Source organism: Antennarius striatus, chromosome 5, assembly GCF_040054535.1.
Source record: "Antennarius striatus isolate MH-2024 chromosome 5, ASM4005453v1, whole genome shotgun sequence".
In the NCBI taxonomy this organism is placed as follows: Eukaryota; Metazoa; Chordata; class Actinopteri; order Lophiiformes; family Antennariidae; genus Antennarius; species Antennarius striatus.
The window spans coordinates 15,137,061-15,154,427 of record NC_090780.1 but is presented as its reverse complement, the minus strand read 5'-3'; the positions used below and the strand labels follow the sequence as shown (position 1 = coordinate 15,154,427).

At 40.5% G+C, this 17,367-nt stretch overlaps 2 protein-coding genes across 4 annotated transcripts; one reads left to right on the top strand and one right to left on the bottom strand.

Annotated features, from left to right (window-relative positions):
- Positions 1–2,754: 2,754 nt before the first annotated feature.
- LOC137595824 (dnaJ homolog subfamily C member 11-like) lies at positions 2,755–10,653 on the top strand. 2 transcript variants are annotated; one of them, XM_068316149.1, is made up of 16 exons: positions 2,755–2,840; positions 3,423–3,552; positions 3,678–3,751; positions 3,884–3,985; positions 4,141–4,266; positions 4,378–4,500; positions 4,949–5,022; positions 5,142–5,331; positions 5,515–5,600; positions 5,936–6,052; positions 6,157–6,312; positions 6,606–6,675; positions 6,865–6,922; positions 7,742–7,884; positions 8,551–8,680; positions 8,811–10,653. In XM_068316149.1, exons 1-16 carry the CDS (start codon positions 2,772–2,774, stop codon positions 8,834–8,836), a joined length of 1,674 nt encoding a protein of 557 aa, XP_068172250.1. In that variant the 5' UTR covers positions 2,755–2,771; the 3' UTR covers positions 8,837–10,653. The 2 variants fall into 2 exon arrangements, with proteins under 2 accessions (XP_068172250.1, XP_068172249.1); XM_068316148.1 differs by lacking the exon at positions 8,811–10,653 and having other exon boundaries at positions 8,551–8,773.
- A 117-nt stretch (positions 10,654–10,770) lies between these two features.
- Positions 10,771–16,068, bottom strand: phf13 (PHD finger protein 13). Of its 2 annotated transcripts, none has more exons than XM_068315465.1 (5): positions 15,707–16,068; positions 14,887–14,988; positions 13,959–14,138; positions 13,458–13,875; positions 10,771–13,373 (listed from the first exon to the last, which is right to left on the bottom strand). In XM_068315465.1, exons 1-5 carry the CDS (start codon positions 15,749–15,751, stop codon positions 13,141–13,143), a joined length of 978 nt encoding a protein of 325 aa, XP_068171566.1. In that variant the 5' UTR covers positions 15,752–16,068; the 3' UTR covers positions 10,771–13,140. The 2 variants fall into 2 exon arrangements, with proteins under 2 accessions (XP_068171566.1, XP_068171567.1); XM_068315466.1 differs by lacking the exon at positions 15,707–16,068 and adding an exon at positions 15,308–15,443.
- Between the last annotated feature and the right edge of the window lie 1,299 nt (positions 16,069–17,367).

Below are 17,367 nucleotides of genomic sequence, written 5' to 3'. Positions count from 1 at the left end.
ATTAAAATGCCAATTGAGATCATATTTTTATTTTAATTCTAACACACTACCACCATGTGCCTCGGGATAGAATGTCGCCTTTATGAAAGCCTTGTGAGTTAGGGAGTTATTCTTCCTCATAGACATGTAGAGAAAAGATTCCGGGCTGCTTCATTTCTAGTCACATATGCTTTGAGTGTTCTCTGAAGCGCAGATGCACAGACTGTTCTTGGCATCGGCAGAATAGCCTACAAACAGGATGAATGAACAGAAGCAAAGATGTGTAGACAAAAAAAAAATTGGCCTGAAATTATGTGTCCTTGAATAATGGAAGAATAGCTCAGCATAGAAGCAATGATGAACAAGACAATTCTCATTATATACAAACAGAATTACTACAACAGAACTAGGCTTGGAATAAATTTGTCACAAATGAACAACCCACACTACATATTTTTTTGAGTTGTGACAATCGACATAGATGACACTACAGTGATGCACAATATATGCGATTTTTGGTCTTCTCCGTGCACCAGTGTTGAAGAATTATGACGTGTTTTATTGATGAATGATCATGTAATAAAACTGATATATAAACCAAATATTAAATGCTGTGCATCAATTGTGACATGAAGTCATTATGACATTGATGGAGTCTGATATAGAATGCTGTACTCTTCAGGCTAAAAGATTTGTTTGACAGCTCTTATATGGAATATCGGTTTAAAAAAAAGGCTTATTTTATGATGCATTATTGAAGATCCAATTTTTGTGGAGTATAAAGAGGAGGATGTGTAGTTAGTGTAATTATTACTAAAAAAATACCATTCTTCTCAATGAGTACATTGCTACTAAGGAAATGTGACTAGTATTTCAGTCTTTCAGTGAAAAGACCATTATAATGACTTTATATTTGGTTGTTGAGTCCACAATAATGAATACTATTTCACAAGCTAAAATGTTTCTATCTAATTTTACCTTGTAATATACTTTATTGCAGGTAAGTGAAGGTGAATAAGTAATTCAAGGTACAGTATAAGGTAGAAAAATAGTGGAGTGGAAATGCAAAGGTGCACAACTGAAAATACTGCAGCTAAGTTTAGTAACCTCAATATCTGATTATGTAATAGTGATTAAGTAGTTTTCACTTGTATTTTACCTCTTGCGGTGTGGAAATATTTGTATTTACTTGCTTATTTTTTTACGTAATTTTGCTAAATTCAATTACCTGTATTACATTATTCTATCACTGGAGCAGTAAAGTAATAGGATTCAAGTTGGTATTACCAAACGTCTCACGAGATGAATGGTTGAAGGTCCAGATTTGCATTGTGTCTGTACTTTGCTTCCCTCCTGCCACATCACATGAGTGGTTTCAACCAGGTACTCAGCTTCTTCCAGCAGCCTTAAGACTGTCCAACTCTTCCTTCTGCTTCTCCAGTTGAGAATCAAAGCAGTCTCTCTCCTGCTGCACATTCATCTCTAGACTTATTCAGGGCTTTGATCTTCTCCAGCTAGATTTTGACATCAGCGCTGCAGGAAGTCTGGCACTCAAGCCTGGTCTTGGTATTCCATAGCATCTCAGAGAAGGTTCGCAGCTCAAATTTTAGAGTCAGAACTTCTGTTGATCTCTTATTTCTCCTGAGCCAGCAGGGTTTCCAGACACTGGAACTCTGTCTCCAGCCTGTGTGAAAGTTGACTTTCTCCTTCTTCTCCATTTGCTCCTTCTTGCACAGCCACAAGGTGTCAGATCTGTGCATTCCAACCTTTTCCAGAAAAGCTGTCATCATTTCCACCTTCAACTTGTGGGTCTCCCCACAAGTTTGCCTTTTAGGGAGCCAAAGTGAACTGTCTGTCAGCTCCAGCTGCTCCTACGTGTAATAGGAGTTGATTCTGTTCTTGTTAGTCGTGTTGTCAACGTAGGTGTTTCTCTTTATCCTTGTTAGTCAGAGTCACTGTGGGTCAGAACCATACATGGGTCTCTTTTAAATCACCCCAACATTTTTTGAAGGACATTTTGGCATCAAAAAGCTTTCAGCCCTTTAACTGAATGACAGTAGTACATTGAGATACGAGTTTAATTCATTCTTTGACTGAGCTAAGTGAAATTAATTTTTCCTATTAAAAATAACAAATAATTTTAATCCATAATTTTTTTCCATTCCAGACTTTTTTAAGAGGCTGGAATGAAAAAAAAAAAAAAGGAAAACCATATTTTTCAACCATTAGATATACATACTTTGCATGTGCATAATTAATTATATCTAAATATGTAAGCAATGATAAAATATGAAAAGAAACACAAAAATCATAAAAACAGACAAGATACATATTAACTCCACCAAGAAGAAGAGAAGGCGCTACTTTATATCCAGATACAATTAAAAGAAATAAGGGATCTGATTATAACTTCGCACCTTTTAAAACAAGAAGGCAGCGTTTAGGCGGTGGCCCAACATTCATGTTAAATTTTCGACACAAGAACAATCTTGTTAATGAACAAAGATGTTGAGCCAATCAGAATTGAGATGAGTCGGAAGACTGTCGATTATCTTCCGACAGAAAGAAAGTGAAGTAACAAAAAAAAAAGACGGTTTTATTTGCAACTAATATTCAGGGGAAAAATACTCACCTCATAATTAACTTTTCCTGCTGTTCAAAAACGTCAACTCGAAATGTTCTCAAACACAACCAGCTGAGTGTCAGACTAACTTCCGCCCTTAACCCATCCCTCTCTAACCAATCAGCTTTCAGAGTCAATGGGAGTGGGCGGGACCGGACCCAACGCAAACATGGCGGCGTCCGCGGATTCTGAGTTAAATAACCAAGACTACTACTCTCTACTCAATGTCAGGAAAGAGGTACAGTTTATTCTGTTTTGCTGTAACACCGGATTTAGAAAGCTCGTTGTTGTGAGCCTGAAGTAGATTTATTTTGAGGAAGGTCGACGCATCACCCCTCCGTTCCGTAACGGTCTTCATCGATACTGTGTGTGTTTGTGTGTGTGTGTGTGTGTGTGTGGGGGGGGGGGGGGGGTGACACCGGCTGATGATGCTGAGGCGTAAACATTGAAGATATAAAATAAATATAAAGGCCCTCCGAACTTGGACGCATGTAGGATTTGCTCTTCGAAATGCATGTTTGTAGATATGCATGTAGAAATATTTATGTCACACGTTTGATTTGATTATAGCTAGAGGCCTGTCTCAGACCTCCATTTGGACCATCAACGAGTTAATATTAGCTGGGACAGATTAAATAGTGGCTGATATAATTCCCTTATGATAAATATATCGTAACAGTTTAGATCCCTGCGCTTCATAAGGACTGTGAGCTGTTCAATTTGTTGAATGGTAGAATGAATTATTATGGGCTGTATTTATCTGTAAAACCTAGAAAATTATAGAAAGTAGATATTCTAACAATGTCCATTTTTATCACAGGCTACACAAGAGGAGCTTAAGTCATCATATCGAAGGCTGTGTATGCTCTACCATCCCGATAAACATCGAGATCCCGAGCTCAAAAACCAGGCTGAACAGCTTTTCAATCAAGTACACCAGGCATACAAAGGTATGAATGCTTGAAAATACACCAGCTGGAATCTAAACAATTTAGATCAACTCATGAAATACACTTGAAATGAAGCTGATTGCTCTGGGCATCAGTAGCAACATCATTTCCTTCTTTCCTGTCAGTGCTGAGTGATGATCACTCCAGAGCCATCTATGATATCTTTGGAAAGGAAGGTCTTGAGGTGGAAGGCTGGGAGGTATTTAATGTGTATAGCAGAATCCTTCTTCTTTATTTTCTGTTTGAAAAACGAGTAGTGCTGTTGCAACATGTCACATATAGGATGAGCATGGTTTCACTTCCACTTTATTCTGGTGATGATGCTGTGTAGTTGGTGGAGAGGAAAAGAACACCAGCAGAAATCCGAGAGGAGTACGAAAGGTTGCGAAGAGAGAGAGAAGACAGGAGGCTGCAGCAAAGAACTAAACCCAAGGTTTCTCACTCCCAACTACATACCATCATTCTGTCAACATTGCTACCTTTCTGCTTTTCATTTGGACCAACACTCTGCAAACAAATGTTCTAACTCACCTTATGTTTCCCCCGTTACTTTTTTCATACTCTTACCATAATAATCTTTTTACTTAGGGGACCATCAGTGTTAGTGTGGATGCTACAGACCTGTTTGACCGTAATGATGAGGATTTCGATGACATGCCAGGAGGGTTTCCCTATATTGAAATCAGCAGGATGCACATTTCCCAGTCCATTGAGGTATAAGAAGAAAATTACTCACGTTGACCTTCCAGACATCTCCTTTTCTGGGTCGGGGTTACTCTAATATTATCAGCTTTGTCAACTTTCCTGTCAACTTTCCAACTTCAGGCTCCTTTGACAAACTGTGACACAGCAGTGCTGTCTGGCTCATTGTCTACCCAACATGGGAGTGGAGAAGGCAGTATTAATATGACTGTAAGAAGAGTTACTTCAGCTGAGGGCTGGGGAGAGGTATGCACACATGTGTACATATATGTAAACACATTAATTACTAAGCCGAGTGTAATAAGTCAAGTGAACTCCTATAAACTACAACTAAGCTGATAGAGGGATTTTTGATAAGGTGTTTTGAAGAGCTTTGGGGTGGCAACAGCTCGGTCCATTTGGTCTTGGACTGGGGACCAGAGGGTGTGTGTGTGTGTGTGTGTGTGTGTGTGTGTGTGTGTGTGTGTGTGTGTGTGTGTGTGTGTGTGTTTATGGCCTGTACTATATATATATATAACACACACGCACACGCATGTGATCATTAGAGTGGAAAAAAAAATTTTCCCTACGGGGAGTGATGATGATGGTTATTATTCAGTGTTGAGATGATATAATTCAAATTTTCTCATAAATGTTTGTGGAACAAACCTGCCCAACCACATTCACTTTTTTTTCTGTACTTTCATCTCTGTAGGTGGAGTTTGATGCAGGAGACATACTTGGGCCACTCATTGGGTTAAAAGTGTTTCGCAATGTCACTTCACGGTGGTAAGGCTAGGCTGGTTTATGGCTCAGATGCATTAAATAATGCATTAAATATGTACAATATGTACGGCATTTTCTGTTTGCTGTTCTCTTTCCCGATGCTTTGTCTTTTTTCTTTCCAGTTTCCTGACAGCTCATTGCGGTTTGCAGTTCTCACCTCGAGGTTTGCGGCCCAGCTACTCTCTGATGACAGCACGCCACCTGGACCAGAACACTATGGGTTACCTGCAGTGGCGATGGGGCTCCAACAGCGCCATGACCACCAGCATAGTCCGAGACACAGAAAGCAGCCACTTTTCTCTGGCTCTGCAGGTACACACATATCACAAGCACAAATTGTTAGACACTGAACGAATATTCAGTGTGGACCAAACAGTTGTCAGTAAGGTAAATGTTGTTTGGATTGTAACTTAAAGCTGCCTTAGGTAACCCTTAGGTATTTTATTTTGTTATGTTATTTAATTAGATTATTATTTTATTCCTGACTCCTTCCAGCTCGGTGTGCCTCACTCATACCTGATGATGAGCTACCAGTACAAGTTCCAGGATGAGGACCAGACTAAAGTAAAAGGCTCTATTAAGTATGTCTGTCTGCTTACCTTGTCTTTGAGGATTTAATGTCAGTGATTCGTCTTGATTACTAGATAAGCATTGCACTAAGAATTGTTCGTTCAGAAAATAAATTGATAATCCCTTTCTTTTTCTTTCTTGTATTGGTGCGTGTGCCGTCTGACATGACGATGTATGATGGATCTTTTCTTTTCTCTTCCTTTCCTTTCCTTTCCCTGCAGACAAAGCCAAAAACACTGACTTTTTCTTACTGATATTCTTTTTTAATTCCAAGAATATTGTCACAGTAGTTTATTAATTTTTTTTATAGCTTTGTTGATTTCCGTGTTCCTTTTTGCCTTTCCAGGACAGGCTGGTTTGGTACTGTGGTAGAATATGGAGCAGAGAGAAAAATCAGTCGACACAGTGTCATGTCAGCCACGGTCAGGGTTGGGGTTCCTCAAGGAGTCACACTCAAGATCAGGTCATTAACAACTCAGAATATTATCTTGTTCTGCTTTGGTCCTGATGCCACTGCATTACATAAATGTGAATGAACAGTATATCTGTGATGGTGTCTCCCTGCAGGTTGGCACGTGCCAGTCAAACGTACCTGTTTCGAATCCACCTGACGGATCAGCTTCTTCCTAGTGCTGTCTTCTACGCCACTGTGGGACCCCTGCTGGTCTACACAGTGATCCACAGACTGGTCATCATTCCATACATACAAACACAGAAAGAGCAGTGAGTAAACCTTCTAATTACCTCCCATTTTATTATGACCCCAGCAATTCACCATTGTAGAATACTTTAGGTTTATGTTTTTATTGGTATGTATGAGTAATAGTTAGAAACTTCATCATCAGCTGAAATCAGGAACACAACCCTGAGTTGGGCAGAAATGCAACACATAATGGATATTTTTGGTTATGGATATTGTTAAAGTTATCAGAGATTCTTTAAATGTGTGCTGTCATGATGGAGACTTAATCCCAGTGGACAATGATGTCTGTTTTGTGTGTCTCTGTGCCTCTCAGAGAGCTGGAGCTACAAAGGAAGAGCTCCGCCACAGACATCGCCAAGAAGAAACAGGAGGCAGAGTCTGCTGTGGGTGCTCACTCTTACATGAAACCACACGGTTATTTGTTGTGCATGGGATCATTGATCATTGTTTCAAGAATCAGCTTTCTTCATTTTGTCAGAAAATGTCTCTCCTATTCCTATTTTGCTTTCCTCTACCCCTCCTCCTCCTTTGCCTTCTTCCTCTCCTCATCTTGTCCCTTGGCTCTTCTGCAGGTTCTGCTGATGCAGGAGTCTGTGAGGAGAATCATAGAAGCAGAAGAATCAAAGATGGGTGAGGGAACACACACACACGCACGCATGCGCGTGCGCACACACACACACACACACACACACACACACACACACACACACACACACACACACACACACACACACACACACACACAGGTGAGACATGACTTCTTGTGAAGTATGCAGCCAGCAGTTAAAACTTTGTAAAAATTCAAGTGTAAACTTCAAACACGTTTGTCATGGTTGTTGTTAACGGCATCATAGACGATGTTGCAGCTCCAGATCCATTTTCCAAGTCTGACTTCAATCATTTCCTGCTGTGAAACAAGTGATGATGAAGTAGCCCATCTCTAGGCTGCAGTATGTTAGGCTGGTTAGTCCGCGCAAAGGCCACAAATATTCACTGGTCTGAGTCAGTCCAGTAAGTGAATTGTGTGACGTTCTGTTATATTATTCTGATGTGAGTTGCCCAGAGGAGAAATATAGCTGAAGCAAAGCTGAACAAGTTGGCAATATTAATTTCACCAATTTTTTGTCATGTTATGAAACATGTGTATATATTGGCCTGGTGGCCTTTTTGGAACAGATGAGCACATTATTATCACTATATTATTATTATTATTATGTATGGGATGTGTTCACAGCATCTTCTACACATGGAGGTAGAAGTGAAGCACATAGCAGCAGGGCTGTTGTGGCACAGCTGCAGGAGGAATTCACATGAACATACTTCGGATTGTCCACTTCTCACCTCACTGGTCGCATCTGCGTTATTCTCTCTGTTCTCTCTTGTTTTAAATTAGGCTTCTTGAGTCATATGCTGACACAAGGGCACTCATTTGTGCTCCTTATTGTTTAGGTTTGATCATCTTGAATGCGTGGTATGGAAAGTTTGTGTCGGACACCAGCCAGAAGCAAGAGAAGGCAAAAGTCATTGATGTCACTGTACCTCTGCAATGCCTCATAAAGGACTCCAAGCTCATCCTCACAGAGTCCTCTAAGGTGTGTGTGTGTGTGTGTGTGTGTGTGTGTGTGTGTGTGTGTGTGTGTGTGTGTGTGTGTGTGTCTGTGTGTGTGTGTGTGTGTGTGTGTGTATTTGCATTTACATGTCGGTGTGTCCAGTAAATTATTTACTTCAATGTGAGTGTCGTCTGCTGTTTCTTGACTTCCAAGCTTTTACTTTTACTTTTATTTTAGTTTTATATCCTAAAACATGTACGTATATAAACATGTCACTGCATAATAGGGCTTGTTTTTGTGAATGCTAATTAAACGATTTATGTTTTACCTTGTCATCTCTTTCTGAATGCTAACCCATAACTAGCCTAGCTGTGTCACTTTGCATCAATTTAAGCAGAAAAAATTTATTTTTAATTTTTTACTTCTTCAGATTTCACCAGTTTTAACAGATAAACCGAGATATCAACACAATATAGAACAATGTTAAAATATACATACCAAGGACTGGATGCTATTTTGAGCCCCCAGCTGGTGTTTCCATAGAACACCAGCTGTTAATATTAAGATACATTATGAATATATATTAGCACTTATATTTATTAGCGACGCAAGAAATGAAACTGCATGGAAAATGTGATGATCAATGACCTCATATGTTTCATATGTTACAATCTGTATGTATTTGTAGGAAATGTTCTTTGTGTGCAGGCAGGATTGCCGGGCTTCTATGATCCCTGTGTAGGAGAGGACAAGAGTCTTAAACTATTGTACCAGTTCAGAGGTGTCATGCACCAAGTCATTTCTGCTGACACTGATCCATTACGGATACCCAAGCAATGTCAGTATGCAGCCATTTCACCTAAGACCCAGGATTATGATAATGTATCTGTACAGTAATTACAAGATTATTACAGCCAGCATGATACTTGCACCCATGGTATAACAGGAATATTTTTTTGTGTTTTCAGCTCACAGAATAGAGCCTGAGTCCTAGGAGTCCTCAACTATTGGAAGACGAGAAGGAAAATGTGTGTAAAAACAGACTTTGCATAAACAGAAGAATCCAAGGATGGAATGGAGACGAAAAGTAGTCTGGCTCTCTTCCCTTGTCCTCCTCTGTCATGGTATTAATGTGATGGTATATTCATTGAGCTCCTACACTCCTTCCTTTCCTGTGGGCCATCTCTATGGTGCAGCAGTATGCAAGAGGCAGCTCAAAGCTTCACTGAGGTGACACACCTTTGTGTCCCTATAGTCTGCAAAACCTGACAGGGCTGCTAACAAAACTACTGATGCAGGATCTCAGCTATTGGCCCTGAACGTAACCTTCACTGCACAGAGTGACTGATGCTGCAACTATAACCATCAATGATGAGTTAAAAAGGAAGCTGTGGTTTCACCCCATACATCCATACAATTGTAGTCGTTGACCTGTGTGTGTGTCACCCTGTTATGTCTTAATCAAATGTTATGACAACATTCATGCCACAGACTCATCATATACATGTTTAGATTAACATAATGCAGAATCGCGTCTCAGAGCCCCCGAGGCCGGCCTGAGCTGTGGGTAAGTTGTGTTTTGTGTTTATTGGTTCAAATGTCTCACCATGATTTTATATATATTCAGCCTTTTTGTGACATGCAGCTTGTGGGGGTAGGGACGAGCCAGCAAGGTGCTGAAAACTATCTGTGAGAAGCTGGCATGTGGAAGTTTGTATTGTGATGAGAGAATGTGATAGGAATGCCCTTTGATGGCAGCGGTCCAACCAAAAAAAAGAAATGCTGTGACTTTTCCAACAGGTTTTCAATACCTTGGTCTTAAGGTAGAAATTCCACTTAGATCTGATGTGCATCAGTTTGTATTAAGTCTCTGCAGTTGCAGCTAAAATGTATTTTGAGTCACGTTGCAGTAGTTCATGGCTGGGATGCTACCAATAGAGGACATCAGGCAACATTTTTCCTTAACATGTTTGCAACTTAAGTATTGATTGCAACACATAACATGTTACTGGAGATAACCCTCATCACATTAAAACCTTTAAAGTGGTTGTGGCACATTTTGCCATATATCTTATTGTGATATTTTTCGAACATGCCATGCCTTATAAATGGCAATTTTTAAGATGCTAAAATCACACGTATTTTAAGTAATAACCTTAACACTACACTGCTGTAGCTGTCCTCCTATCAGTAGTGAGGTTCAATAGGGGGAATCTAATATCCTCTAATGCACTTTCTATTCAGATGTAGATAGGTGTAGCTACAGGTTCCCAAAGTTCTTAATATCAAATGCACATTACATTAAAAGGATGGTATTATAAATATGAAGTCCTTTTAATCAGATGTTATCCCTGTTCATTAAATGTAAAGTATTAAAGGTAATGAAAACACTCAATGCAGTTACTGTAGAATACATATATAGAAAATGTAACATTGTGCACAAACAGTACAGCAATTACAGCCTTTAACCGAACCATCCATGTAGTGACTAATTTGATCAGCTGTTTTTTGCCATTACTGACTGATCTGCACCATAGTGATATCAGAAGATACATTTTTATATAATTTTGAGTTTTTATTTTTAGGAATTTGTCCTTAAGTTATGCAGAAGCTACATTATATCTACTATAGGTCCCTTATGTTGGAGGTCACTTATCGCAGCCATTTGGCTACTCTCATGCTGAAAAGTGATGTGAAGTATTTTGACAGGACAGCTGTCACTTCTGCTCTAGTGCCACCTGGAGGCCGACAGTGAAACCGCAGCCTGCTGTTCTAAACCGTCCCCACTGGTCTGTGTTATATCCTGTTAAATTACAATAAATATGACCTGATCAGATTCTTGTTTCATTTCATAAGCATTATTGACCAGGCAGGGTTTTTATTTTAAAGCACAGTGATATAAAAACGAAAAGCAAGTTAAAATGGTTAAGTCTTTATTTACAATAGTTTCACAGAAACGGTTTGCACCACAGTACACACGACGCTTTCTCAATAAGGGGGATAAGACAACCCAGGATCTGAATAAACAAACCGCATCACCATGAGACTTGTTAACAGCAATAACAACGATGTCTTATAGACAGACTAAATTTATTTGTGTCTTTGGGTGATCTTCTAGACATGAACGTCCAGAGAAGCGGCCAGTGGTTTCAGGTCTTTAAGCATCGTGATAACCAACACCTCCTGGATGATGGTTGGATATAAACCAGTAATCAAACAGCTGTAAATACTGGAAGAGTGCAGAGCTTAGTCTAGGTGTGTGAGATTTGGCCAAAAGATTATATTACAATTTATTAAACTGTAATTGCAGTATTTTTTCAACTGTTTCCAGACTTGAAATACTGAATTTCTTCATTTTCACAACTAAAAAACACAATATTGCGATAAAGATAGTTCTTCCCGGAACAGGCTCTCATCCACCATGCAGCTAGCTATAACTTGTTGAACTGTTGACATTTCTTGCAAAGACGACTTGTGAAGTAATTCTTCCAGTCAGCGTAGTCATCTATTCGCTACGTCACTACAGCTTTATTCACATAGTAAAGATCTGCTAGTCAGTGAGGTTATGTGAAGTTTGGGAACAGATGTAAAAGACAGACTGGTGCTAGACTGAGACAATCAGATCACCCATACAACCAACTTTAACTGTTCTTGTGTCTTTACAAATTATTGTGTGTGTTAGTCGCTCCTGGTCAAGCCACCGATTCTGCCTTGTAAAACCCCTTCTTGGACCAAAACATCCAAAGTTCTGAGTCTAAAATCTGTCACTCCAGTATGGCTTTCATTTAATCTGAAACAGCAGATGGCACATAAATATGCTTAAAAAACTTTTATCCAAAAGTTTCAGGGGAAAAAAGCCCTGAAGAAAGAAAAACGCTTTTCCATCAAGCTGGCTGCATATGAAAACCGAAGGACTGAACACGTCAGTGAGGATCGGTACGAGAACGAAATCTGTTCTTCTGATCTTGCCCTACAGAGAATAATAAAACCCAACTGTGCCCATGGTCCAAAACCTTACAAAAAGACCAAATAGCATGGATCTTATGTGAGACAACTCATAGCAGCACATGCATTGCCAACACCGTCACACACAGTTAACCATTCAAACACACACATGCATAACTGGACTCTTGAGTTACTCCTTCTAACACGAGTCTGGTAAGGATAGCTTGTTTTCTGTCGATACTTAAACTGGATGGCCACTGAAGTTCCCTTCTATAAATATGCTTGTTTCTCGAACCATGAAAGTGTTGAAAGGAAAAACATACGTTATAATAACTGTGGAAACTTAACTTATAAAATAACGCCACCACTGTTCAACCCTTTGATGAAATGCAGCAAAACGCTGCCAAGAGGCAGCACATAAAAACACCTTTACTGAGAACAACTGTCACGTTACCCACACCGTTATAACAAAATTAAATTGAAATAACAAGTGTTTAAATGTTTTTGAAAAGCAAAAGTGTGTGAAAGGACCAAGTATGGCCAAGTAATATTTTGAGTCACAAGCGTAGCGAGGCTGGAAGACAGTCTAGGCAGCAGAAAGAAGATAAACTGGAGCTTGGTTCAAGCTGTACAGGCTTAAAGGCGAAAAGAAACTTGCTCACAATGTCTTAAATAACAAGAGAACAATGAACACAACGCAGATGCAGATACTAGTCTCTTACTCTACATTTTTGTTCTATTGGATTATACCTCAGCTTAATTCTATAGCACCGTCTGAAGCAATTAACACAAGCCATATCTCTTTTTAAAATGTTAACGGTGTAACATTAATACAGGCATCTAAGAGGAGAAATCAAATCCAGTTCAATCAGTGAGACCCACCAGTCCCTAACAGGAAGGTCTTTCTGAAAGTTAAAAAAAGAAGAAGTGAAAACTGTCTACCAAAAACCAGCAAAACCATATCGGATGGCAGTTGTGAGGAGATTCTCTTTATATGGCAGTTCAAATGTTTCCAGTGTTCATGAGACGTCCAGTCTCAACAGTAGCGCTTTGCTGCTACACGACCGTCATCTACAGACGAACATCCTTTCAGTGATTGCTTTACGCACAGGGTCTGTAGGGGGGGAGCAGAAACAGACCTCAGTCAATCTAACATTGCTCTCAGGCTGTTTTCCTGACAGGATAAAGGGGTTTGGAGAGGTCCACCAGCGCCTTGATAGAAAACGAGGGTTCGTGGCTGATTGTGACTGAAAGATGCAAGACCTGAATTGAAGTGTCAGTCCAGCGGGTGGAGGAGAAGCAGGAGTGGGACGGGTCGAAGTCCTCGGGTTTCAGCTTTTGGGTGGGGACGGGTCAGTCTAGCAGATGTTTGTTGGGGACTACGCGCGAACGGTGAGAGCGGCGGGTATCTGAAGATCCATGCGTCTCTCGGCAGCTCTGGCACACGTATGTCTCTGGCACGTGGCTCTTGCGGATCTTTGCACAGGACAGGTGGATCCAGGTGTGACATTTGTTACATTCAATCATGGCCCGGCCCGCAAAAGGCTTCATGCAGAAACACGTCACCAGGTCCCACGAATCGTCATCTGAGGGAAAACAAAGACCGTTGTTAAGCTTTACCACTCTGTGAAACCTGTAAGAATGTACTCTATGCAGCATGAGAAACTCACCTGAGTCCACCATGATGTCCTCGTCTTCTCCTGATCCATCTTCATCTCTGAACACCACTTGCTTGCCCTGGCGGAACACCGTTCTGTTTCCTGGTAAGCCGTCCACTTTTTGTACCTGCACCACCCCTTCCTCCAGCTCCTGACCATCCCAGCTCTGACGCTCCTCACTGGGTTCGTCCTTACATGGTAGTGGGTTTGGCAGACACTGGGGGTGGAGGGGAATGGTGATGTCATCTTCAGGCTCCTGTTTGATCGTTCGGTCACCAAAGGACACAGGATACTGAAGCTCTGCTGAGCGTACTGGGTGGAACCCACTCTCCTCCCCAGCCAAATGCTCTCTCTCCTTCCTCCTTTTCTTCTTCTTCTTCAGCTTGTCGGCTTTTCTGTAGTCGTCTGGGTGCAGGGTTGGGATTGTGTGCTGGCGAAGAGAAGAAGTACGTGCATCAAAAGTGATCCATCACAACACAATCCGGCCAAATATGTGACATCAACTGAACTCACATCTTTCTTGGTGTGAACTGTCAGCGGGGTCCCTGGCTGTGGACGTTTCCTGCTCCTTTCCTGGGGAACCTTTGGGGAGCGCTGGGAGCAGGAGGCTGGGGGTCCGGGAGTCCAGCCGTCACTATCAGCTGTGCTACCTGTACTATTGGGGGGGCTGGAACTACTGCGCAGTGGAGAGTCCTGTAAGAAAAGATGGAGAAGGGGTCAGGAGACCAGAGTGGGTGTCTAAAAGATGAAAAAGAGTGGCAATTATTCAGATGCAATCACTCAAACAGTAAGATGGTATAATATAAGTAGTCCTGTCTTTCCAATTAATATACTGGGTCATTCTTGGCATGAAGGATTTGCATGAAAATCTATACTAGTTTAAATGTGTGTGTGGATAGGGTTCAGGTTCACACCCTGGTATTCAGTGAATCAGTGTCACCATATCTTCATAACCTTTACAAACATAAATTAACTTGTGTAACAATGAAACATGGCTTAATGAAACTGCAGGTATTGCTTAAGTAACGGCTTAAATTTTGGGTTGCACTAATTATATTATTAGGATATTTCAAGATTAAAAAATATTTGTTTGCATTTTCTGGGATTTTGTTAACAATGGTACTGCACAACATTTTCCACCGTTGAATGAAATGAAAATGTGGTTAAGCAACTTTCGATGCTGAATGAAAACATGTAGAATTCATTGTTTAAAGCTTACATATTTAAGTCAGAATCCTATAGAGTATTTTACAATTTGGTTACGTGTTGTCATCTGTTTATCAATCCATTTATCTATTTTGTCATAAGATCTATCCACGGACATTCTCATACAGTTCAATGAAAAAATAAATTCTTATACCTACGATTAACACAGATTTAATTTTCATTGTATTTCATTCAAAGCCAAATGCATAAGGACATGTTTCCGGGGCCAACTCACCTCCTGCGGGTAGGGGATGTAACCAGCATAGGCAAGGACAAAAGTGCAAAACTTGTTAAAATCCTCCACGGTCCTCCTCCTCTTGTGTGGCGGACTGAAGCCCTGAAACACAGTCAGGCGTGGAGCTGCATCAGTAATAACATCGAGGTGACAAAACTACAGGAAACTAACAACACAATCCTGACATGAGCTCAGGTTTGATGGATCGTCTCCATTACAATGACAAAACCCACTATGAACCATAGCTAGTGTTAGCTGGGATAAGCTAGCAATATGCGAAAAATAAATAACAAGGTTATTGCAAAAAATACTAAACAATACGTATTAACGAATAAAGGATGATGTGAATTATTTAGCTTAAAAAGCTATCATGTAAAATCCTTATAGAGTAATAAATGCATGACCAGTAACCAGCTGTTACCTTGATACACTGAGATTCCGTGAATGTGATGTTTAGTGCAGCCATGGTTCGTGTTAGCACGATGGAATGTTTTCATTTAGAGGAAACGCTAACCGACCTTTATCCACATCACTATCATTTCACTGACGTTCATTTCTATTTTTCCTCAAATATCCCCAAGTTGAAGCGCTGAAAGTTGACAATTTGTACGAAAGCTTCTCTCGTGTAACCATTCAACACTAAACAGCTAGCTTGTCGCTATCATTATGTCAATATTAGCCCATCGAGCTAAGGCTAACCGAGCAGCAGCTGCTACATCGTGTGATGACAACCCCAAAGTTCACTTGACGTTTGCTAACGTCGTTAGCTATCATTGCCAGCTAGCGATTCTCATTGTAAAATAGTTGCATAAACACTCACCTCCGACTGAAAAGCATGGGAAGTCGCTGGGTTTGTGTCACCCATCCTTAATAATTACCCAGCCTGTTGGCGTTTTGTTGATAACTTGACAGCTTAGATCCAAAGGCTGCTCGATGCGACCATAAACACCGAAGTTACCTAGCTTCTGCTGGCTAGATAGCTGCCTAACATGATGGCTAACATCAACGTTACTTTTGCTAACAACTACAACAGCGTTCACTTGGTTGCCATTAACGATCTTACTTGGCCTGGCGCCCGGACAAAAATAATTTTAGCGGTTTTCAACTTGTAAAATATATTCTCTTGAAGACAAATTGTTTGCAGCCGTCAGGACTGCATTTCTACGGAGCTGTCCGATAATGTCTTCGTTTGGTCTAGTTTACTAGCTGCAGGGGGGAGTGTATCTCTTCGGCTGTCACCAGCTGCTTGCCCCTTTACCAATTTACGAATCGCACTATGACGACGCCATGATCCGCCTTACTTTCCCTGTGATTGGCTGACTACGACGAGGACGAGCATGGCGTTTTTGCTGATGTGCAATCCCTGGTATATACAGTACTGTATGTTCTTAACACTTTTAAATAACAATACAGTGTATATTTCTGTGAAAATTCATATGTTAATGATAGAAGTTCCTAGTCCTTTCTGGGGCGACCCAATGAAATCCAGTTGTTTGTGTATTGTAGTGTTAGTGTTAGCTTTCTGTGTATGAAGTCTGTTTTTTTTCTCGTTACTTTTGTTTTTTGTGCACTAATCCTGCTTAAATTGCCCCTGGGGACAAATAAAGTTTTTGGAATTTGAATGTTTGGGGACGGTGATTTACTCAAGGACACCTCAGCAGGGCTTGGATGCTGTACTGGTATCTCTAATCTGTGTATCATGGCTGGCCTCACCACTGTCTCTAATCTGTACATCATGGCTGGCCTCAGCACTGTACATTTTGCCATTCATTCTAGCAGAGATCTTCTGTCACATCAGACACTTGACACTTTCTTCCACCTATTCCAGCCTGCTATTCCATTTGGTCACTTCCTTACCACCCTCACTGTGGTTCTGGACTGTTGACCCCAAGTATTTAAAATCCTCCACTTTCACTTATCATAAATGAATTAAGTTTATTGTATAGAATAAATTGGAAGAGTTGTACTGTAAGAGTCGGCATAACAATAACAGATCTCTTCTGAATGATGAATGGGCAGATGGGTGTTCTTTTCAATGACACATATTCACGAATGAATATTTACACGGGTGTTGACACAGAACTTTGTCCAATTGTGTGCACTCTTCTAAACATACCTTATAAAAATAGCAGTAATGTTAATAAATATCTGTCATTAATGGTAATAGCGAGTATTAGTGTAACTTGACGTTAAGTCTTTTACTTTTATTCCTATAACATAAATATCCCTGAATTCTCTGCATGGACGCCCATTTCTATCACTGTGTAAAATAATTAAGTTAGGGTTAGGGTTAGTAATATTATAAATACAGTGTATGGATATGCATTTACACATGGAATTTCCATCATTGAGACCTCTTCCAGCATAAATCTATCGTTCCTCTCCGCGCCGCTGACAGCAACAGCTCCACCCCTCTGGAACGTCATTGTCACGCTAAACCAATCAAAGACATAGCAGTGAGCTGCTGTGGCGTCACCATAG

Excerpts from the sequence above, each read along its gene's own strand:
- LOC137595824 (XM_068316148.1), top strand. The coding sequence starts at position 2,772 with ATGGCGGCGTCCGCGGATTCTGAGTTAAATAACCAAGACTACTACTCT. Across the intron at positions 3,986-4,140 it reads AGCAAAGAACTAAACCCAAG|GGGACCATCAGTGTTAGTGT; the intron begins GTTTCTCACTCC and ends CTTTTTACTTAG. Across the intron at positions 5,332-5,514 it reads ACTTTTCTCTGGCTCTGCAG|CTCGGTGTGCCTCACTCATA; the intron begins GTACACACATAT and ends GACTCCTTCCAG.
- phf13 (XM_068315465.1), bottom strand. The coding sequence starts at position 15,751 with ATGGGTGACACAAACCCAGCGACTTCCCATGCTTTTCAGTCGGAG. Across the intron at positions 14,989-15,706 it reads CCCATGCTTTTCAGTCGGAG|GGCTTCAGTCCGCCACACAA; the intron begins GTGAGTGTTTAT and ends ACTGTGTTTCAG. Across the intron at positions 13,374-13,457 it reads GGACATCATGGTGGACTCAG|ATGACGATTCGTGGGACCTG; the intron begins GTGAGTTTCTCA and ends GTTTTCCCTCAG.